Source organism: Schistocerca piceifrons, chromosome 4, assembly GCF_021461385.2.
Source record: "Schistocerca piceifrons isolate TAMUIC-IGC-003096 chromosome 4, iqSchPice1.1, whole genome shotgun sequence".
In the NCBI taxonomy this organism is placed as follows: Eukaryota; Metazoa; Arthropoda; class Insecta; order Orthoptera; family Acrididae; genus Schistocerca; species Schistocerca piceifrons.
The window spans coordinates 23,587,169-23,611,942 of NC_060141.1; the positions used below are offsets into that span (position 1 = coordinate 23,587,169).

The 24,774-nt window shown below is 44.1% G+C and overlaps 1 protein-coding gene across 1 annotated transcript in view; it reads left to right on the forward strand.

Annotated features, from left to right (window-relative positions):
* The window catches only part of LOC124795560 (probable cytochrome P450 4aa1), a 306,399-nt gene extending 282,880 nt beyond the window's left edge, over positions 1-23,519 (forward strand). The window contains exons 12-13 of the mRNA XM_047259633.1: positions 15,337-15,516; positions 21,756-23,519. Coding sequence (XP_047115589.1) covers positions 15,337-15,516; positions 21,756-21,946 — 371 coding nt within the window. The 3' untranslated portion in view covers positions 21,947-23,519. The remainder of the gene's footprint in view (positions 1-15,336; positions 15,517-21,755) is intronic.
* The last annotated feature ends 1,255 nt before the right edge of the window (positions 23,520-24,774 follow it).

Here is a 24,774-nt window from a genome sequence, read left to right on the forward strand (position 1 = left end):
GCATCTTGTGTGGGGCATGAGGGGGCAGACACAAGGTTCTGACGTCGTTTCTCGTGCGAGATTTACAACATCCAGATTTCTGGAGTGGCCCATTTTCTTTCTCTAAGATTTTAATCTGCTATTTACACAGCAGAATCATCCCACTTCTTTCTACGTCATGAAGTTATTTCTGAAACAATTCCTATAACTAAAACAAGTTGTGAAAGTACTAGGGTGCAAATACAGAATGCTAGTATTCCACATTAGTGACACATCCATCATGAAATACCGAAACGCAAATGCAATCGAAAATTAAATAGACAACAAACACGCCATTTTACGACTTAATGTGTTAGCTAAAAGTCTGTCTACAAAATACATTAATAATTTATATATTATGACAATAATGAAACTGAAAACCAGCAACTCGCAACAATCATGCCTCCTAGTAAATTCTGTTAAAACGGTTTCACTCACTCGCAGTGTCTGCCAACTGTAATATGAATGCGTCCCAAAGCAATATACAGTTGCTGAACGTAGTTTTTAAGCAGCTAACCGAAGTACAGCGAGAAATCATAGTATTCTATATTAGCACCCCTATTCCACATTTGTACCTCTTCCTCTACCACTACAAAATTATGTATTTCTCAAAATTGTATATTGGCCAAACTCAGCAGGATAGTTTGTTGTCTTGTTACCTCTTAGTCTTATTCTGTGATGCAATTTATGTGTTCGAAAGTGACTGTGAATGTTTGTAATATGCTGCCTGACAAAAAAAGTGAAGACATGATCGGATGTCAGTATAGCTTCGTACATGTACACACCATCGTCGGGTACGTTAATGATTAGAGTTGCAATTCTCTGTGACGGGTAGATTCAATCACAGATCAAAAAGTGCAGCCATATAACGGCATATACAGGGTGAGTCACCTAAAATTATCGCTGGATATATTTCGTAAACCACATCAAATACTGACGAATCGATTCCACAGACCGAACGTGAGGAGAGGGGCTAGTGTAATTGGTTAATACAAACCATAAAAAAATGCACGGAAGTATGTTTCTTAATACAAACCTACGTTTTTTTAAATGGAACCCCGTTAGTTTTGTTAGCACATCTGAACATATAAACAAATACGTAATCAGTGCCGTTTGTTGCATTGTAAAATGTTAATTACAGCCGGAGATATTGTAACCTAAAGTTGACGCTTCAGTACCACTCCTCCGCTGTTCGATCGTGTGTATCGGAGAGCACCAAATTACGTAGGGATCCAAAGGGAACGGTGATGGACCTTAGGTACAGAAGAGACTGGAACAGCACATTACGTCCACATGCTAACACCTTTTCATTGGTCTTTTTCACTGACGCACATGTACATTACCAGTGTAACAAAGCATCGTATGAAACTTTCCTGGCAGATTAAAACTGTGTGCCGGACCGAGACTCGAACTCGGGACCTTTGCCTTTCGCGGGCAAGTGCTCTACCAGCTGAGTTACCCAAGCACGACTCACGCCCCGTCCTCACAGCTTTACTTCTGCCAGTACCTCGTCTCCTACCTTCCAAACTTTACAGAAGCTCTCCTGCGAACCTTGCAGAACTAGCACTCCTGATAGAAAGGATATTGCGGAGACATGGCTTAGCCACAGCCTGGGGGATGTTTCCAGAATGAATTTTCACTCTGCAGCGGAGTGTGCCCTGATATGAAACTTTGATGGCAGATTAAAACTGTGTGCCGAACCGAGATTGGAACTCGGGACCTTTGCCTTTCGCGGGCAAGTGCTCTACCAACTGAGCTACCGAAGCATGACTCACGCCCCGTCCTCACAGGTTTACTTCTGCCAGTAGCACAGAGTTTCAATATGCCAGTAAAGTTTCGTATCAGCGCACACTCCGCTGCAGAGTGAAAATCTCATTCTGAAAGCATCATATGCTGATACGACACCTGGCATATGGAAGCCAGACAAAGCTGCGGACACCGCCGATGGTGTTGGAGCGCTGGTGGGTATATGGGCTAGCAGCAGAGGAGGCCAGCCGTCAAACCGCCCTTCGTGTCGCGTGCAACACATCGCTAGGAGGCGACAGGCGTACCGATCCGCCGACCTGCGTGCCGCCAGGAGGCAGCCGTGAATTATGCATACGGCGGAAAGCCAAGAGCGGCGTCACGACCCAGAGGAAGCCATTGGCACGCCGCGGGACTTTCGAGAGCTCTGAGATCACCGCCGCCGGCCAGTATGACGCAAGCAGGTGGAAAGACCTACTGGACGAGAGCTGACCACTTCCATCGCACCATCAAGTCTTCTTGATCGGTTCGTCGGGAAAATGCCCGTACAGGAGCAAATATGTTGACTGTGAAACGGGTTAGCAACGAACTAATGCACCGTGCAATGTCTGAATACAGAGTCTGTAGCACAAAGGAATCTTCTCAAGAGATCGCAGTTTATTCCGGTAATGTCAGAGAGCGCAATGGAAGGAATATGTTGCTGAAGGACAACCGGCTAAAAGCCGTCTCATACCAATTGGATGTATAAATTAAAAAGAAGAGAGAACTCTTTCAGAAGTGCTTCGATGCTACAGTTTAATTTAAATATCGTCGACACCGCTTCAGCGTAGAAATGTGAACTCGTAGGCGTTTAAAATTCAGGGATAATTAGAAGTATTTTAGTAACTCAAAGATCAGTTTTTATGAGAAATCTGACAATAAAGACGGTAGCACCCCTACTGTCTTGTGAACAGTAATGCAGCAGTAGCAACTGTTTACTGAGTCCAAAAACACTTTGCTGTCACTGACTGCTACTCCAGGGAAGTATGTATACTACTGGCCATTAAAATTGCTACACCACGAAGATGACGTGCTGCAGACGCGAAATTTAACCGACAGGAAGAAGATGCTGTGATATGCTAATGATTAGCTTTTAAGAGCATTCACACAAGGCTGGCCCCTGTGGCGACACCTACAACGTGCTCACATGAGGAAAGTTTCCAACCGATTTCTCAGCAGTTGACTGGCGTTGCCCGATGAAACGTTGTTGTGATGCCTCGTGTAACGAGGAGAAGTGCGTACCACCACGTTTCCGACTTTGATAAAGGTCGGATTGTAGCCTATCGCGATTGCGGTTTATCGTATCGCGACACTGCTGCTCGCGTTGGTCGAGATCCAATGCTGTTAGCAGAATATGGAATCCGTGGGTTCAGGAGAGTAATACGGAACGCCGTGGTGGATCCCAACGGCGTGGTATCACTAGCAGTCGAGACGACAGCCATCTTATCCGCATGGCTGTAACGGATCGTGCAGCCACGTCTCGATCCCTAAGTCAACACGTGGGGACGTTTGCGAAGACAACAACCATCTGCACGAACAGTTCGACGACGTTTCCAGCAGCATGGACTATCAGCTCGGAGACCATGGCTGTGGTACCCTTGACGCTGCATCACAGACAGGAGCGCCTGCGATGCTGTACTCAACGGCGAACCTGGGTGCACGAATGGCAAAACGTCATTTTTTCGGATTAATCCAGGTTCTGTTTACAGCATCATGATGGTCGCATCCGTGTTTGGCGACATCGCGGTGAACGCACATTGGAAGCGTGTATTCGTCATCGCCATACACGCGTATCAGCCGGCGTGATGGTATGGGGTGCCATTCGTTACACGTCTCGGTCACCTCTTGTTCGCAGTGACGGCACTTTGAACAGTGGACGTTACATTTCAGATGTGTTACGACCCGTGGCTCTACTCTCCATTCGATCCCTGCGAAACCCTACATTTCAGCAGGATAATGCACGACCGCATGTTCAGGACCTGTACGGGCCTTTCCGGATACAGAAAACGTTCGACTGCTGCCCTGGCCAGCACATTCTCCAGATCTCTCACCAACTGAAAACGTCTGGTCAATGGTGGCCGAGCAACTGGCTCGTCACAATACGCCAGTCACTACTCTTGATGAACTGTGGTATCGTGTTGAAGCTGCATGGGCAGCTGTACCTGTACACGCCATCCAAGGTGTGACTCAATGCCCAGGCGTATCAAGGCCGTTATTATGGCCAGAGGTAGTTGTTCTGGGTGCTAATTTCTCAGGATTTATGCACCCAAATTGCGTGAAAATGTAACGATATGTCAGTTCTAGTGTAATATATGTGTCCAATGATTTATTATCTGCATTTGTTCTTGGTGTAGCAATGTTAATGGCTTGTAGTGTAATTTTATTTTTTTTTAATGCTTCTTGCCTATTGACAGAGATTACGTAAGTGAATGAGAATATTTTGACGCTTTTGCTTTCGACATCAAGGCCGAAGGTGCTCTGAAGCTGCCTAAGTATTAGTTGAGATCCGGAACATATGTTGAGGTTCGGGCAGGCAACGTTTTCCACTCTTCGGCTGACTGAACGACACGAGAACGCCAGTAGAACTTCAGTCTTTATCGCCTGATATGGACTAAAGTGCGCCCATTAGGGAGAAATAGGAAAGTAATGAGCACGAGGCTCGGCTGAGACGATCCGGGAAAACCGTCGTCGACTTTTCACGTGGCAGCCCACCAAGTCAGCCTTTGGCACCCAGAGAACTGCACTGCTATGACAAATGATAAAGGAGTGCTTGCTTTTATCTGTTAATTCCTTTAGTATGACTGCTTTGTAAAAAATACATTAGCTATAAATGCCTTATCTTGCATAGGTCTATCTTTTTTTTGGTGTCAAGAAAATTCTTAGAAGAAAAGAATTTCGTACAGTCAGTTCCACGCCTCGATTTTAAACGTAACATCCACGGCGACGTCTCTCGTAGTGGTCTCGAATCTGTAATCAATGCACTTTTGCACACTGTATAGATAAGCAGTGTGAGAGTTGAATGTTTTGTTTTGACGGTTGCAGTTTAAAATGAGTGCAAAATAATTCTCACGAGGCTGTTATTCTGGTAAAGCATCAAAAGGGATCAAAGCTTTCACGTGGAGCTGCTGTTAAAACTCTAAGAAAGTCAAAGTCATCAATCAGTCGCCCAGACTTAGTACTTAAACCTAACTAACCTAAGCACATCACACACATCCATGCCCGAGGCAGGATGTGAACCTGCGACCGTAGCAGCAGCGCGGTTCCGGACTGAAGTGCCTAGAACCGCTCGGCCACAGTGGCCGGCTTTGCCGGAGAGTGGACTGAGGTACCAAGCTATAATCGATAATGGCAGTCATTGGATTAACAATTAGGTAATTGTGCAATTAGTAAAAGATGTATTTTCATGCAAACCTGTGTTTATAATAGTGTCTTTTATTCCATACATCATACAGATAACGGCATACGCTTTCTCGTACAACTGACTGTACGTGAGGGAATAATAATGAAAAATTGAGATATTGTTGGATTTACTTTCCTCTTTTTATTTGGTTGTTGTTTTTATACCATGCACGCACGAGAAAAGTGTGGAATTTAATTGACCTGCTAAGGTAATGTTCATTTCGATGCTAAGTACATTACATTCTGACAGACACGAACTATATAAAATGTCAAGCGAAGGCCCCACGTAACATCTTTTCCCTCTATTGATATTTGTTGAAGACAACAGGAAGATCGTCAGACAAGACAATCGTTACTAGGAAATAACGTCGGCAACGATTTTCACTGAAGACAGATGTTTCACCAAAAAAAATCCCGAAAGCCGCGTGGTTCGCTGATTCTGTTTCCTCGAAGTCTTGAGTTCCGGTGATACAGTACCTCCGCCGTAACTCGTTTGCATTATCCAAGAAAATTCGGGTAGCAGTCCATTCTAATAGACTGTCGGCTAGAATTATACGCAATGAGTACCGCAGCAAGCACGAACTACAACCAACAACTGCTGCTTAATCTCTTACGATAATCTACCGCTACATCCGAAACATTATACAAGTCGATGCAGACAACGCAGAGTTAATGGTGTCTTAAAGATTACATGAATCGTTTGTTCGTCTTTACGTGATATAAGACTTTCCCAGCGTATACTCTGTTTCGAACGTTCTCTGGAGTCCTACCGGATCTAATCGTCGGAGGGCTACCTTTGACAGTTTACGGCAGTACACCCGAGAACGTTGGAAGCTACTTCGAACTTGTTACTCGTATTTATACTCTAGAAATGTGGTACATTGTCGTCTGATATTGCCTGTCTGTTCGTAGCTGACTGGGTATTGACTCTGTTAAAGGAACGTAACACAATGCTGCGCCTGTGAATGTCTAAATTTGTAATCAAAGACTACGGTTGTAAGGGAGTCAAAATGGTCCGTTACAATAGGGGAACGAAGATGTACTTCGTAGGTAAAACACGGAATCTGTTGTTGGTGGCTCGTTATTTCTGCCCGAACACCGTTTTGTTCACAAAACGCTCTCACAAAGAGGTTTGTGTCGTCAGGCATGGACAATCGCTTATTGCCTTGTAATTGCAATACACCGAGGACTGCCTTGACATAAGCTTCGGATACAAATGTCGGCAGCTATCGAAAAGGCCTCGAACCGCCGAGGAGCTTTTCGGGAATGTCAGAACGCCCGAGCGAAAGTGTTGGTCGCCGAGGTCGTCTGCGAGACAAAGGACTGTGGCGGCCGGCAGCGGGCTGGAGCGAAGGAGGGGGCGTCGCCACACCTCGCTCTGGGACAGCCTCCAGACACCTGCTGCCGACTACGGGCCTCCAGCGACAAAGCACACGCCTTCCGCGACTGTCCACTGGCTACTACAGTCAAACTGCAGCTACTCGCAAAAATCTTACGTTCGCTGTAATTACCGTACGGCAGTGAAGCTTAGTAGAAAAAAAAATACTTCTAAACTTGGCCACCAGGTGCAAAACTGGCGCTGTGAATGTAAGAAAGACGTATAGAAATGCTTTCATACGTAATGCATTAGGAACAGGACGTGGGCAGAAAAGGTCAAAAAAGTAAGAAAGGAATAATGTTGATTTTATTATGAACAGTTTGTTAAATGTGAGCACATGAGACGTCAACTAGTTGCTGCACAACACCAGATTTGCTGCTGGTGGTGAAAATGGGAACTAATGTTTTTCCAGCTTAAATCGATTCCACATTAACGAATCACCGTATCCACCACGTTTCTCTGCCATACGATAATTACTGCCACACTGGTAATCCTTGAGTAGCTACACTTTAATTATAACAACCCGATACTTCGTTTTCCGTTCCAACATTTCATTGTATCTCTCGAATTGTCTGTGTGTTACACGATAGCTTTGGCCACTACATCTGCAATTCTTGTGGTCTGTAGTTGAGGAAATTTCGTGCACCACTGTTACTTTCTCCCTTATGTCTTTGATTCGATTCGCGGGAAGAACTACTACTGCTAAGACTCACTGTTAGCTCGAATCTCTCTGACCTTACGTCCATGGCCTTTTCGTAACACATACATCAGACGAAGCAGCATGTTGTTTGGCTCTTCAAGGAATGTGTACTCTGGAAATTGTAACAGTAAACCACGTCTCTCGTAGTGTCCGCGACTGGAGTTCGGTGAGCGTCTCTGCGACGCTTTCATGCAACGAAACGTGCTGCTCTTCTTCAGCTATTTTCTATTTCCTCCACCAGGCCTATCTGGTAACGGTCGCAGATCGACGAGCGACGTCTATATTTTGCGATGGAAATGTTTATGTGGGCGACTTGCATGTTAGATGTGTAATCAAAAATACGGATTCAGTTGAGTTGGAGACTAGCAAAAATCAAAAGTTGAAGGTTTTCTCTTTGTACTTCCATTTGATAGTGATACCCTTCGCCGGCAAAGAAGTTAATCCAGGAAGTGGACAAGTGTTGGTCGAGTGTACCATTCCGTAGGGCACAGAGTATCAGTTCGTTCGCAACCTAGGATAATGTTCAAAATATGTTTTATCATCAACGGCCGGCCGCGGTGGTCTCGCGGTTCTAGGCGCGCAGTCCGGAACCGCGCGACTGCGACGGTCGCAGGTTCGAATCCTGCCTCGGGCATGGATGTGTGTGATGTCCTTAGGTTAGTTAGGTTTAAGAAGTTCTAAGTTCTAGAGGACTGATGACCTCAGACGTTAAGTCCCATAGTGCTCAGAGCCATTTATCATCAACGTCTCTGAATAGGTAAAGGGGAGAGGAGCATGACGCTTAGACTATTTCCAATTTTTTTTGTTTAGCATACAGTCTACTGTCAGAATAAATTCGTAAAGGCTCCAGTTAGCGTCCCTTACCTCTACTGAAATACAACTGGCCTTTATCTCCAGTTGTAAGAAAGATTCGGGTTTAACATCCTATCGACATCGAGGTCATTAGGGACAATCCCCAGTTGTGAAGTACTACAGACTACCAGAGTTTTACTACTACTGCTGCTACAAATAATAATAGTAGTAATAATTATAATAAAACACAGAACATGTTTTAATGAAATAATAAATACAATTCGCAGGACAAAGTGGGGTCGCCTCATGTTATTCTTTTAAAATATTGTAATAACCGAGTCAATTAGTGGCTCACTATGGGTGAGGATATACAAGAAAGGAAGTTCAATACGACTTCTACTGTGCGTAATAGATTTCTCAGAAGCATCAGGTGCCACGTCAGCGGTAGAAGTGGCTATTCAATGCAAATATTTCTGAGAAATCGAGCAGCATACCGCCAGAAGTCATTCTCCAGTACACAAATAGGTTGATGAATTGGAGAACACGGAAACACTTTACAGCAACATAGGAAGAACCTACACGTAGGAAACTTAGACAACAGAGCAATGTTGTGTTACACATGGAAAGATCGTCACATTACGGACGATGTAACTGGCTGCAGTCGTTGCATCCAAGGTAGGGAAATGTATTTTTTGTGAAACGGTTCATAGAACGTATTAGGATTAACCGTGAAAACAAAATAATGAAACTTGAGCTTGTAGAGATTATGTGTCAGTATGATAATTATAATTTAGACGGTGGTTATAATTAAACTTTCACACCTGTGTCAGGGTAGACGGAAAACTACACTACTGGCCATTAAAATTGCTACACCACGAAGATGACGTGCTACAGACGCGAAATTTAACCAATAGGAAGAAGATGCTGTGATATGCAAATGATTTGCTTTTCAGAGCATTCACACAATGTTGGCGCCGGTTGTGACACCTACAACGTGCTGACATGAGGAAAGTTTCCAATCGATTTCTCATACACAAACAGCAGTTGACCGGCATCACCTGGTGAAACGATGTTGTGATGCCTCGTGTAAGGAGGAGAAATGTGTACCATCACGTTTGCGACTTTGATAAAGGTCGGATTGTAGCCTAACACGATTGTGGGTTTATCGTATCGCGACATTGCCGCTCGAGTTGGTCGATATCCAATGACTGTTAGCAGAATACGCAATCGGTGGGTTCAGGAGGGTTATACGGAACGCCGTGCTGGATCCCAACGGCGTCGTATCACTAGCAGTCGAGATAGACGAATCGTGCAGCCACGTCTCTATCCCTGAGTCAACACATAGGGACGTTTGCAAGACAACAACCATCTGCACGAACAGTTCGACGACGATTGCAGCAGCATGGACTATCAGCTCGGAGACCACGGCTGCGGTTACCCTTGACGCTGCATCACAGACAGGAGCGCCTGCGATGGTGTACTAAACGACGAACCTGGGTGCACGAATGGCAAAACGTCATTTTTTCGGATGAATCCAGCTTCTGTTTACAGCATCATGATGGTCGCATCCGTGTTTGGCGACATCACGGTGAACGCACATTAGAAGCGTGTATTCGTCATCGCTATATTGGTGTATCACCCGGCGTGACGGTATGGGGTGTCATTGGTTACACGTCTGGGTCACCTCTTGTTCGCATTGACGGCACTCTGAACAGTGGACGTTGCATTTTAGATGTGTTACGACCCGTGGCTCTACCCTTCATTCGATCCCTGCGAAACCCTACATTTCAGCAGGATTATGCACGATCGCATGTTGCAGGTGCTCTATGGACCTTTCTGGATACAGAAAACGTTCGACTGCTGCCCTGGCCAGCACATTCTCCAGATCTCTCACCAACTGAAAACGTCTGGTCAATGGTGGCCGAGCAACTGGCTCGTCACAATACGCCAGTCACTACTCTTGATGAACTGTGGTATCGGGTTGAAACTGCATGGGTAGCTGTACCTGTACACGCCATCCAAGCTCTGTTTGACTCAATGCTCAGGCGTATAAAAGCCGTTATTACGGCTAGAGGTGGTTGTTCTGGGTATTGATTTCTCAGGATCTATGGACCCAAATTACGTGAAAATGTAATCACATGTCAGTTCTACTATAATATATTTGTCCAATGAATACCCGTTTATCATCTGCATTTCTTCTGGCTGTAGTAACTTTTATGGCCAGTAGTGTATTCACCCTGTGGGTCCCCAGCTTTATAAGATTGTGCACTGCAGGATATGAGTTGTTAGTAGTTTTCGTATCATGACTTGCCTTTAGGTGCCGTTAGTGTGACGGCATCGTAGGGTTGTAACACAAGCATCGTCATGGGTTTGGACAGAGTGAGCAGGGCTTTACTCGCAACGCTGTATTATCAAAACAACAGGTAGTGCTGTGGCTATTCACAAGTGTCGACACTCTGAATAATAAGGAGAGCTCCTCTTTCCGTACCGGGTTTGAAGAAAACTGTTTGGAAGCTGGAATTATGTGGACATTTGAGAATTGCTCCTGGGAAAAGCCTACGACGAATTGTGCCACTGATATTTGAAGAAATTACTTTGAAAACGCTGGTTGCAATGTGCTATCTTCGAGCATTTCACGTGCTATTTCACGACAGCTGAACATTCCATGGTTCACCGCTGGTAGAGTACTGTGAAAAATAGTGAAATAGTATCCAGGCCCTCTTTGATGGTCTAGAAACAGCAACGTTTGTAAGGTGGAACGTAAAGATGGTACGCAATTTACAAACGTCGCGCTCTCACGTGGAAGTTAAATGTGTTTCTATAAAAGGTATATTCGTTATTTCTTTTCCGGGTGTCCTTACGAACGTTTCTACAAAGTTTTGTTGTCCTACGATCACTAGTTTATCATGGGGATTCTCTGAAGTAGCGAATGTTTAATCATAACCACGCTGTACATTTACTGTTACATGTCGCACTATCGTCTTGTATGCGATGTACTATCGGGATCTTACTTTTTGTTATAGACATCATGTCGCATAAGGTAATTTCAATTGAGATGAACAGACTTATTATCAAACCTTATCATTAATATATTCCTTCTTAAAGAGCTAAGACAACGCAAGCGGCTGGGCCCATCCATTGCTTCATCCGTCCGTAGTGATAGGTTTATTTCATACACCCTTACCGACTCGACTTCCTGCTTCGAAAAGACAGAAACACAAGCTCAAACAATACAGGAACTGTGTATGAACCGTGCCACTCTGTCGTTAACACTGTCAAGAAAGTCATTTTTCCCAAGAGCTGCAATGTCCACTTTAGAAACGAGCACTCAGAGGAACGTCTTAAATTAACCGAAATGCAACAGCGTAATTTTTTCATCCTACAAATTAGTTTAGATACTGAATTTTGTATATGTGTCACTGCTCATATAAATAACTAATTTATTACCTATATTACGTATAGTTACAGTCAGATTTAATAGTTTTCGAATATGATAAATAAAATAATTTGCATTAATTGGTTGAATATTAAAAACACAGTTGTACTCTGCTTTGTGTACGTCAATGTTTATTATATGCTTTTAGCGCGAATTACAAGAGATTGCAGTTCAGCGAAACGGATCGTTTGAAGAGCAATTGTCTGAAAATTTGTGGAGTACATGCAACCTGTAACTGGTTTAAGAAATGTATGAGCATGAGTTCTTATAACTTTGATACCGTCATAATTTACACCGTATACACTTCAGATGTGCTGTCAGCATTATCACTATTTCACTTCACACTACAACCGTTAGTCTACGAACGGTTGAAGTTGATAATAATGCTGTTTCATCCCATGTTCGAGGTAGGAGAGTCTTTGTATTACGAGAGTTGCCCAGAAAGTAATGCACGACATTTTTTGTCTTCATAAATTCTTTATTGAACACAATGAGAATTACACAGACGAAAGATTGGTGTTTTATCTACACACCCTACTTTCCCACGTAGACCTATATATCTAACGTGGATCAGTTGTAGGATTTTGGAACACGTATTATGTTCGAGTGTAATGACTTTTCTGGAGACTAGAAATCTACTCTGTAGGAATCAGCACGGGTTTCGAAAAAGACGATCATGTGAAACCCAGCTCGCGCTATTCGTCCACAAGACCTAGAGGGCCGTAGACACGGGTTCCATGGTAGATGCCGTGTTTCTTGACTTCCGCAAGGCGTTTTATACAGTTCCCCACAGTCATTTATGAACAAAGTAAGAGCATATGCACTCTCAGACCAATTGTGCGATTGGATTGAAGAGTTCCTAGATAACAGAGCGCAGCATGTCATTCTCAATGGAGAGAGGTCTTCCGAAGTAAGAGTGATTTCAGGTGGGCCGCAGGGGACTGTCGTAGGAAGCAGTTAATTCCATAATTATCTGGGAGTAGGCATTAGGTGTGATTTAAAATGGAATGATCATATCAAATTAATTGTCGGTAAAGCAGATGCCAGACTGAGATTCATTAGAAGAATCCTAAGGAAATGCAGTCCGAAAACAAAGGAAGTAGGTTACAATACACTTGTTCGCCCACTGCTTGAATACTGCTCACTGGTGTGGGATCCCTACCAGATAGGGCTAATAAAAGAGACAGAGAAGATCCAACGGAGGGCAGCACGCTTCGTTTCAGGAAAGCGAAAGCGTTACGTAGGTGATAGATTAACTCCAGTGAAAGACTCTGCAAGAGAGACGCTCAGTAGCTCGGTACGGACTTTTGCTGCAGTTTCGAGACCATACCTTCACCGAGGAGTCAAGCAGTATATTGCTCCCTCCTACGTATATCTCGCGAAGAGACCATGAGGATAAAATCAGAGAGATTAGAGCCCACACAGAGGCAAACCGACAACCTTTCTTTCCACGAACAATACGAGACTGGAATGCAAGGGAGAACCGATAGAGGTACTCAAGGTACCCTCCGTCACACACTGTCAGTGGCTTGCGGAGTATGGATGTAGATGTAGATGTAGATCTCCATCCCGTTCTACGGCCTTCTTCCAGCGCCAAGCAAAGCCGTGTATGCCCTGTCGGTACCAATCCTTGTCCTGGTGGCGGCGGAGCCAGTGCTTCACTGTGTGAATTACCTCCTCATCGTTCTCAAGATTTCTTCCACGAAAGCATCCTTTAGTGTCCCAAACAAGTGGAAGTCCGAGGGGGCTAGGTCAGGGCTATCAGGTGTGACAGCCGTGGATGGTCTCCCCGACCCCTTCTGGTGACCTTATTCTTCATGCCCAGCGACTAACTGTACTTCTGTCGACAGCAGATGCTCCATAGACTTTCCTCAAGCGTTTGCGAATATTTTCCACAGTATTTTTCTCTGCAGTGAGAAATTGAATGACGGCAAGTTGCTTGAAACGTACATCACCTATAGACGCCATTTTGAAACTGTCCTGTAGCTACGCTATCTGTCGGAAGTGACGGTAACTTGTCGCTCTCCCTCAGGAGACTTCAAATAACACATACGTAACGTTTCGCATTCGTACCACTGTTTTCGGCTGAGAAAAAAAATGCGGTGCATTACTTTCTGGGCAGTCCTCGTACTTATTTCTTAATTGAGGGTCTCTACCTTTCTGTCTTCTCTTCTCAACTTCCTGTACCCTTTGGCTCATGAAAGATGACAAGACTCGTCACAGGCAGCTGATGTCAGCCTGTGAATGGCTAAAAACTTTTTGCTACCAGTCAGGTTGAAAGGTAGCTCAGGCTAGGCCTCAAAAAAATGGTTCAAATGGCTCTGAGCACTATGGGACTCAACTGCTGAGGTCATAAGTCCCCTAGAACTTAGAACTTGTTAAACCTAACTAACCTAAGGACATTACAAACATCCATGCCCGAGGCAGGATTCGAACCTGCGACCGTAGCGGTCTTGCGGTTCCAGACTGCAGCGCCTTTAACGGCACGGCCACTTCGGCCGGCAGGCTAGGCCTCAGGAAAGCTATTGACAAGAATACTGTCTTAACAGATAACTTGTTATTGTGTACAGTTTCCGCCATTTCCGAGGCTCTTTTCTCCGAAATTTGGCTGAAAATTTGGGAGCTTCATACACGTGTGATGGTATATATGCTTTCAATAAACTACTGTTTATGGGGAAGAAGATGGCATGTCACCTCCTCCTATACTGAATCGGTCTTCAACATAGTATTGCTGCACGTACGCCACTGATTCGAAATTAAGGGTGTGAGTTCGTTTCTATTGTCATTCGTCGACACTGCGGAAGTCTACGAGTGTTATAGTCCATCTTTCGCTAGTACGTACCTGTATCATCATTTTCTACATCTACATCTCATAGATACTCCGCAGTCCACCATACGGTGCGTGGCGGAGGGTACCTCGAACCACAACTAGCGTCTTCTCTCCCTGTTCCACTCCCAAACAGAACGACGGAAAAATGACTGCCTATATGCCTCTGTACGAGCCCTAATCTCTCTTATCTTATCTTTGTGGTCTTTCCGCGAAATATAAGTTGGAGGCAGTAAAATTGTACTGCAGTCAGCCTCAAATGCTGGTTCTCTAAATTTCCTCGGTAGCGAGTAGCGAAAAGAACGCCTCCTTTCCTCTAGAGACTCCCACCCGAGTTCCTGAAGCATTTCCGTAACACTCGTGTGATGATCAAACCTACCAGTAACAAATCTAGCAGCCCGCCTCTGAATTGCTTCTATGTCCTCCCTCAATCCGACCTGATAGAGATCCCAAACGCTCGAGCAGTACTCAAGAATAGGTCGTATTAGTGTTTTATTACGGGTCTCCTTTACAGATGAACCACATCTTCCCAAAATTCTACCAATGAACCGAAGACGACTATCCGCCTTCCCCACAACTGCCATGACATGCTTGTCCCACTTCATATCGCTCTGCAATGTTACGCCCAAACATTTAATCGACGTGACTGTGTCAAGCGTTACACTAATAATGGAGTATTCAAACATTCGGGATTCTTTTTCCTATTCGTCTGCATTAATTTACATTTATCTATATTTAGAGGTAGCTGCCAGTCTTTACACCAATCACAAATCATTTCCAAGTCATCGTGTATCCTCCTACAGTCACTCAACGACGACACCTTCGCGTACACCACAGCATCGTCAGCAAACAGCCTCATTTTGACAATCCAGTTGATCTCGTAGAAAATACGTTAATCTGACCAGCTTTCCAATCCGGCCCCTCCTACCTGCGAACTCCTTCGGTCCCAGCACGCGGCACAACCACCAGCTTCCTGACCGCAGTGTGTTGGTGTGTTGCGGCAGGCAAGCACACGCTGCCGGCCGGCACGGACGTGCTGCTGGCGCCGTACGCGATGCACCGCCTGGAGCACGTGTTCCCCGACCCGGAGGCCTTCGACCCGGACCGCTTCACGGCGGACAACTGCTCGCGCCGCCACCCCTACAGCTACATCCCGTTCAGCGCGGGCCCGCGCAACTGCATAGGTAAGTCGACCCGCCTCAGCTCTGCTCCTACTGGAACGGGCCAGCGCGTGACTGAGGTAGCCTACGATAAAATTCTGCTCGCCAGTTCTCCTTGACATCTGAATTCAGTTTATAAACAGACACAAAAGGAAAGAGGTGTTGTCCTATACAGCTTTCTAAGCTGCCATACCTTTAGTTTTCATTTGTACCAGCGCATCTTGTAAATCTTGGCTGTAGCCTTTCCCAACTGTTTACTATCTTCGCTTCGCACAGGTAATTAATTTTGTATCCTCACAGAAAATCTCCTGCAACCATAACAGTGGCAGCATCGGACTTGTTGTTCCATTGCAGGTGTTTCGACCGATACATGCTGTATGTATGTATTGGGATAGGTGGGACTATTCTGGAAAAGAAACAGATTGTAGAATTTTAACGTAATTCAGAGATTTTTTCAATACGAATGAAAGTTGAGGCTGTCCTTCCGTAACGGGAACCACTAATTCACAATACCGCATTATGAGTGGAAATATTCTGTTACCCAGGTGAAATCATTTGAACAGAAAATATATCAAACAAACAGAACAGCTGGCTTACAGAACCCCGCATAGTGTTTGAAACGGAACCCCAAGATGACACTTGACCAATTAACTGTCATCGCTAGGTAGGAAAGAAAGAAAATCGATCGAATTTTAAATAGTATTGGGGGAAGCCGTACAGGGGGAGAAAGGGACGTACAGAGATTTGGTGCTAGTGGTAGTATAGGCCGTGGTGGTTACCAGCGCATCAACAGCACGTAGCAGATCGGCGAGTTGTAGCTTCTACATCAGGCTTGCGTGGTCTCCAGTGCGGCGTCTGTCGACGTCATATTCCACCGACATGGCGCAAGTAGTAGCAAGCCTGGACTCCTGGAAGTACATCCCCACTGTAATGGAGCTCAGGACGTGCATGTATCTACCACCGTGGAGACTGCTGCGCCGATATTGATGAGTCATATGAATCAAAGCAAACGAGTGTGTGAACCCACTGTATGAAGCAGAGCTCTGTGTCCACGGTTGTTTCATAACCTGGACTATGTGTCTCCACGGCTAAAAACATAGCCCACAGTGCCAAACCTCCAAACCTACAGAGTAGCTGTACTGACTTACCCCTGTTATGTCTTTGTGACTGGGACGAGGACTTTTTTAGCCCGAGTGCTGTCCTCTCCACGTGGTGAAACTCGAACACACTGAGATAAACTATTTCCTCCAAAACCACGTGCGCCACCAACAATGTTTGAACATAAGCAGTTTCCCTAACGGCCATCACGATATCGGGAGTTTTAACAAAAGTGACTCCTGGTAATCACATAACTATTGCCACGTCAGTCCTTCCACAACAGACTGGTAGTTTCAGAACCGCACAGTATTGATTTGCTGGGAGAGATTTGCATATTAAGTTTATGTACTTAATTAATACGCGTTTAGCTAACCCGCGATTGGGATCATGCGATTCTTAATGTCATCATATGTTAGAATCTGTGACCTAAATGTAATTGTCTGGATTTATAAAATGCTTTTTTTCGTATCGGATTGGTGTTATGTTTACATTCGCCTCGCCAACTTTAGCGTAAATTGTCTGGGAAAGTCTGTGAGCTACAATATGATGGAGGTGATAAATCACTGCATCGTGATTCTGGGGTATGCTGTTGATGTCACAGTTTCTGGTAACTATAGCGTCTTACAGGGGAAGCGCACACTCCTGGGGGCAAAGATTTTGCTCACATTACGCAGGAGCAAAGTAAATACTTGAGCTGCAACAAATGTTGCTCTCGTGCAATGCGCTTCCGAAGGTTTTTCGAGAAATCAAAGTTTAAAGCCTTACGAGCCTGTTGTATATCACAGGAAATCGTTAGCCATCGTGCAGGAGATCGAGGTTTCTGCTTAAAGGCTGTGTGGACTCCTGCTCTCTCCCTGGTGAAAGAACAGAGGGAGACAGTTGGGGGATGCTACCTCACCTGTTGGTTGTTAAGATTCAATGTCAATATGAGTTCTGACTCTGGTCACCTTTGGCTGCTATAACTTTCTTCAAGCAACAATCTACGGCTGTTAAGTACGAGGGTATTTCGCAAAGTAAAGATACACCGTACGCCAGAGGAACAGAAGAGTTTTGGCGAGCAAGTTGGCAACACTGGTGTTAACCTCGAACCGTTAGCTTTCTCCTCACGGTCGTTCGGCAGTTGAATGTTGCTTAGATACACCGTACGCCAGAGGAACAGAAGACTTTTGGCGAGCAAGTTGGCAACACTGGTGTTAACCTTGAACCGTTAGCTTTCTCCTCACGGTCGTTCGGCAGTTGAATGTTGCTTCTGGTTGGAGTAGGTCGTGTTTAAAATGGCTGCGCCGATTCAGAATCCCGCCAAATGCGAAGTGCGCTCCGTCATACGTTTTCTTCCTGCAAAAGGTCAGCGACCAGCGCATATTCCCAAAGAAATTTTTTCTGTTTATGGGAACATTATGAATCGACAAAATGTAACGAAATGGTGTCGTCATTTCTCTGAAGGTAGGCCCGATGTTCATGATGAACAAAGAACAGGTCGGCCATCTGTGATCTTCGATGCCATTCTTTGGAGAATGGAGGAAGCAATTCGTGCGAATAGACGTCTCACATTGAAAGAATTGCACCAGATCATACCAGATGTGTCAATGACAACTCTTTATGACGCTGTGACTGTCAATTTAGGGTACAGGAAATTGTGTGCGCGCTGGGTTCCAAATCTGTTAACGGAAGAACACAAAAAGAAAGGGATGGGCTTTGCACAGGACTTCCTCACACGCTATGCTGAAGCAGGTGATGAGTTCCTTGATCACATTGTAACAGGTTACGAGACATGGGTTTATCAACATACACCTGAATCCAAGCAACAATCAATGCAATGGCGGCATTCGAATTCACCAAAAGCCAAGAAATGCAAAACGTCAATTTCAGCGAAGAAAATCATGACTTCAGTTTTTTGGGACAGACAAGGCATTCTTTTGTTGGAATTTATGCCTCCTGGAACGACAGTTAATTCTGCTGCATATTGCCAGACTTTGAAACGTCTTCGAAGGGCAATTCAAAACAAACGCAGGGGAATGCTGAGAAGTGGAGTCTGCTTGCTTCATGACAACGCTCGGCCTCACACAGCACTCGTAACCAAAGCACTACTCAAACAATTCAAATGGGACGTATTGGACCATCCGCCGTACAGCCCGGACCTTGCGCCCACCGACTTCCATGTCTTCCGTTACCTGAAGTCACATCTTTGTGGAAAATCATTCCACGACGATGAGGAGATCAAAGATGAACTTGAAATGTGGTTCCGACAACAGGCAGCAACCTTCTATGACTGTGGGATACAAAAGCTTGTGCACCGACGTAACAAATGTTTGGATAATGGGGGTGATTATGTCGAAAAATAACAAATAATCCAGTTAATAAGATGTAACTGACTTTTCTAAATAAATGTTCTATTTAAGGACTGCGAGCCATTGTATCTTTACTTTTCGAAATGCCATCGTACTTGAAATAATGCAGTGCAAATCATCAGCTGTACCAACACAACTTAATTCCTTTTGTGTCATCTCATTGTCACTGTAGGCTTGTACCATGAGAAGTAAGGAGAGTATGTTGTTGGTGGCTGGTATCCTTTTTATATTGTACAACTGCACACATTTATTAACACTGTTCTTTATTCATAAGAACAGAAAGTTACTTAACTCAAGATAGTCCAGGTATTGTGGTACAAGCTTTCTGTAATAGTCCACATTAGCCTCGCTTCTGGTAAAGTAGACGTCCCACTATGCGCACCGCTCTGGTCGCTATGTGCTGCCTGAGACTGCCTGTAACTGGGCTGCGACCGATGACTCGGTGACACACTGGATGACTGACTGTTACAGACTGCGCCATCCGGTCCACTGTGGCGATATAAATACTGGCGGCCGAGAGGGCGTTGGAGGCGCGTTTCTTGCGAGTCTGTCTTTGGTCTCTACCTACCTACTTGCAACCTCTTTGCTGCAGCTTACAACAACACAATTCTTCTACCAGTTGCGGTTCACAAAACCATCATCATGGTGAAAGTCTGGACATTGGTGACCATATTTCAAATTTGTGATTTTCTGACGTAAGTTGCTGTAATAATTAGCTAATATTGCGTGAGCCAAGACAGAGGCATGTTTATAGCGAGATGCCATTCAAAATGGCTCTGAGCACTATGGGACTCAACATCTTAGGTCATAAGTCCCCTAGAACTTAGAACTACTTAAACCTAACTAACCTAAGGACATCACACACACCCATGCCCGAGGCAGGATTCGAACCTGCGACCGTAGCAGTCCCGCGGTTCCGGACTGCAGCGCCAGAACCGCACGGCCACTGCGGCCGGCCGAGATGCCATTGTAGTGATATGTATGTGTAAATCACCAATGTCCAGCTGTACATCCAGGGTTGATGGGTTTGTTAACCAAAACCAGTAGAGGGATATGGTTTTGATGGTAAACCTGGTGGTTTGCAATGTGTTATTTCAAAAAAATCATCTTTGGTTGTGTGGTGTCGCTAGTATTCACAGTGTGTGTGTGCGTGCTCGTGTTATCTTTTGGCATATGCTGCTCATACTGAGGTTCTAAATTTCGTCGCACAGTGCTGTCTCATCGTATTTGTGCCTTGAAAATTATAGGGTGTGTTGTTGTTGTGGTCTTCAGTCCAGTGACTGGTTTGAAGCAGCTCTCCATGCTGCTCTATCCTGTGCAAGCTTCTTCATCTCCCAGTACCTACTGCAACCTACATCCTTTTGAATCTGTTTAGTGTATTCATCTCTTGCTCTCCCTCTACGATTTTTACCGTGCATGCTGCCATCCAATACTAAATTTGTGATCCCTTGATGCCTCAGATTATGTCCTACCAACCGATCCCTTCTTCTAGTCAAGTTGTGCTACAAATTTCTCTTCTCTCCAATTCTGTTCAATACTTCCTCATTACTTAGGTGATCTACCCATCTAACCTTCAGCATTCTTCTGTAGCACCACATTTCGAAAGCTTCTAATCTCTTCTTGTCTAAACTATTTATTGTCCATGTTTCACTTCCATGCATGGCCACACTCCATACAAATACTTTCAGTAACGACTTCCTGACACTTAAATCTATACTCGATGTTAACAAATTTCTCTTCTTCAGAAACGCTTTCCTTGCCATTGCCAGTCTACATTTTATGTCCTCTCTACTTCGACCATCGTGAGTTATTTTGCTCCCCACATAGAAAAACTCCTTCACTACTTTAAGCGTCTCATTTCCTAATCTAATTCCTGCAGCCTCATTCGATTTTATTCGACTACGTTCCATTATCCTCCTTTTGCTTTTGTTGATGTTCATCTTATATTATTCTTTTCAAGACACTGTCCATTCCGTTCAGCTGTTCTTCCAGGTCCTTTGCTGTCTGTGGCAGAATTACAATGTCATCGCCGATCCTCAAAGTTTTTATTTCTTCTCCATGGATTTTAATTCCTACTCCGAATTTTTCTCTTGTTTCCTTTACTGCTTGCTCAATATACAGATTAAATAACATCGGGGATAGGCTACAACCCTGTCTCACTCCCTTCCCAACCACTGCTTCCCTTTCATGCCCCTTGACTCTAATAACTGCCATCTGGTTTCTGTACAAATTGTAAATAGCCTCTCGCTCCCTGAATTTTACCCCTGCCACCTTAAGAATATGAAAGAGAGTATTCCAGTCAACATTGTCAAAAGCTTTCTCTAAGTGTAAAAATGCTAGAAACGTAGGCCTGCCTTTCCTTAATCTATTCCCTAAGATAAGTCGTAGGGTCAGTATTGCCTCACGTGTTCCAACATTTCTACGGAATCCAAACTGATCTTCCCTGAGGTCGGCTTCTACCAGTTTTTCCATTCGTCTGCAAAGAATCCGTCTTAGTATTTTGCAGCCGTGGCTTATTAAACTGATAGTTCGGTAATTTTGACATCTGTCAGCACCTGCTTTCTTTGGGATTGGAGATATGAGAGTTTCTCGAAGACGTCACGCAGGTACATTTTTGCACTTTATTTCATCATGTGTTGGATTATTTTCGAACACATACTTCAGGTATGTCAGCATTTGCCACGACTTTTTCCATCCTGTATTTTCCGTCCGCAGTGGCATACTTCAGCAGGGCAAAAAATGGTCTTCTCGTGACTTTGTGAGAATTTCAGACCACAGACTGAAACTGAAAGAGTGGATCTACCGTGTGCCCCACAGGCTACAAGTTCGCCATGATGGAGATGAAGGTGGTGATGTCGACGCTGCTGCGCCACTTCCGGCTGGAGCCGGTCAAGGGCCGCGAGTCGCTGCGACTGGCCTACCGCATCACGATCCGCGCGCGCGGCGGAATCTGGGTCCACCTGTCGCCCAGGACGCCGGTCGCCGCCGCCGCTGCCGCCGCCAGCTAGCGGGCGGGCGGGCGAGCGCAGCACCCTCCGCCAGGCACCGCGGGGCTCGCCGCGTTGCGTTGGGGCGCCCTCAGCTCTGCTCTGCCCAGAACGGAAGGGCGGCGCCCCTTGAACAGCGGGGTGTCCGCTGTCCCGCGGTACAAACCACCGCCTGCCTTCCGTCTGCGACCAGAGTCTGGGGACACACTGCAACGGGAGGACCGACTCTCCGGCCCAAGTGATACGCTTTAAGACTTTAAACCGCGTTACTCTTCTCACCCTGATGGTGGACCTCGTGCACTGAGGGCACACATCTCTCTGCAAAGAACCAATGTTTACTGAGTTCTAGATTGTCGCTGTGCACTTTGCATTTGAGGATCTGCTGTCCATGTAGTGAAGTAATACTACCGTATGACGAGCTACACTTTTCTGTTTACATGCGTGAAATGGACTCACAGTCTAGAACCTGAACCACCTCTACCCTCTCATTAAGACTGCACACTTGAGAGTCTGCAGTCAGCTGCAGAAGTCAGACTGGGGCAAGTCAAGACTCAGCTGCACTCGTGTGCTGACATTCAGTACGAAATTTTTCGTAACTGATATTTACAGTTCACGTGTATCAACAACAAGCATAGATACAAGAATTATTTCTTCAGTGGATGTGCGCCATATGTATGGGAATAAACACATCATATCGAAAACCTAAATAAAAGGTTGTGATGCAGTACATTTCGAGTTGCTTAGCGTGGAAAGCTGATAACTATTTACGTAAACTACAAACAAACACAGTCACTTAGTAGTCATCTGTAGATCTATTTTTTACTCCAGAACAGACGTTTTGCATAATCATAAGCTCAGTATAGGTCCACTTGCGTGGGAACGTTTTCATTCTCAGCGCACTTCTGAGAAATATGCCCATCTCTGATCCTTTCTCAGGCTTATAAACATGTTCCTCAAAAGTCACTAGAATGTCAAAGACAAGTTTCTTGCTGTCTTCGTGAAGTGGGAACAGTTAGCTTCTTTTAAAGAGGATTTTGAATGTCATACATCCTTAGTCCAGAGTAAGTGTCACCAAATGCTGTAAAAGAATTCTACAGAAGGCAACCTTCGTGTCTTCTGTGTAAACAGAATCGTTATACTCCATGAGCATACTCATGGAGGGTACTATTGCTCATTTCTTTTAATTTTTATACCACAATGTATTCCAGCAGTTTTGTTTCATTATCATAATTTATGATATTATTGTCATTTTTAAAAAGTAATAGTCATTGTTATGAAATTAGACTATTTATCTAATGAATATTTTTCATACATTTATCGGTTAATTTATTAGTCACATAGGACAAAATATTATATACCTAAACTGTATGTGACCTGCGTTGGACAGTAGCACTTAAGAGTCATATTTCAGAGTGTCCTCTCGGCGGATAATGACAAATCTGTGTATTCGATTCAAAGCGTTGCTGTTCAAAGGTTTACCTCTTGTAGCCTCATTCACTGTAACACTCTAATATCCAAAGCCTTATGTATGAAAAAGTTATAACTATGTGAAAATCTTACAAATATGGTAAAATATATTTTATACCCTATACCATTTGTGGCCCATAATTACTCTTCCTGAACCTCTTCTGTTCCTCTGTTGTGGATGTCCCATTGAAACTGTTGCTGCAAAAAAGGTTTAATTCTGCTAACAATTAATTTATTCTTCAAGCGAACTGAGGTAACCAGTCTCATTGTGCTAAGAATGAGTAATATAAAAATACAAACTATACTGAATCAGGCCTGTAAGTATACAAGATTTCGACCAAAAAATGATATAAAACAGAATTTTTCTTTGTTTCCTTACAAAGACACGCTACAAACGTCGTTTAAACTTTTTGAGATGATTTTGTACGACAGTCAATGAGGCTTTCGTTTATTATGGCTTGTACTGAAGGACAGAAATAGAAAGGAGAAAGAGAAAAGCGTGTTACACTCGCGTGAGGAATATGCAAAAAAACTGTAACTTCTTATGTGTACCGCATTGTATGGTGTTCCTTGTTAGGTGTAGAAGAACAGCAGATTGTAGTATTAGATAACCTGTAAGATGCACAAACCTACCACACAATACTCCTGCACGTCTTACAACTACACAGACCAAACTTTCTTGCAGAACTTCTCCCTCAACCACTGATAAAGCAGCAATCAACGGACTTCCCACAACTTAATTCTGCGTACACTACCACTACATCAGCACACCCTCTCGTCCATCCTTGAACATAACTGATCCTCAACCGTCTTTTCGTTTGCAATTTTTGCAACGATGTTAATTTTCCTATCGGGTGAAGCTCCTAAAATTACAACGAAATTTCATACATACATGGAAAAAATGTTACACAATATGCCAAAATATTGGTTTTGCACAACACATTACATTGCATCTGTACAGACAAAGTCATTACAGTACAAGATAAGTAACATTAACAGAGAAAGGAAAAATACAGTACGAAGAAAACAAAAAAATTACGTACAGACTTCATTAATGTTTTTACAAAACTCTAAACGATTAGTAGCAATAAGTGTACATACAAAACGTAGGCCAAATAATCTCATTACAGTATGTGCTATGTACACAATTTCATTTTGTTAATATATACACAATGTATTTTAATTCAACAATCTAAAATTACATCATTCTTATGATTAAGTCATAGTATTAAGCAAGTTATTCACAGGAATAAATTTTGTTCTTATACCAACAATGTTATGTTTATATCGAAAAATAAAAATCAGAAATAGAAAAAAAAAAAAACAAATATAATCAGGGAAAAGTGCCACGTTAATATTCGTCAAAGTGGGGAATCAGGATT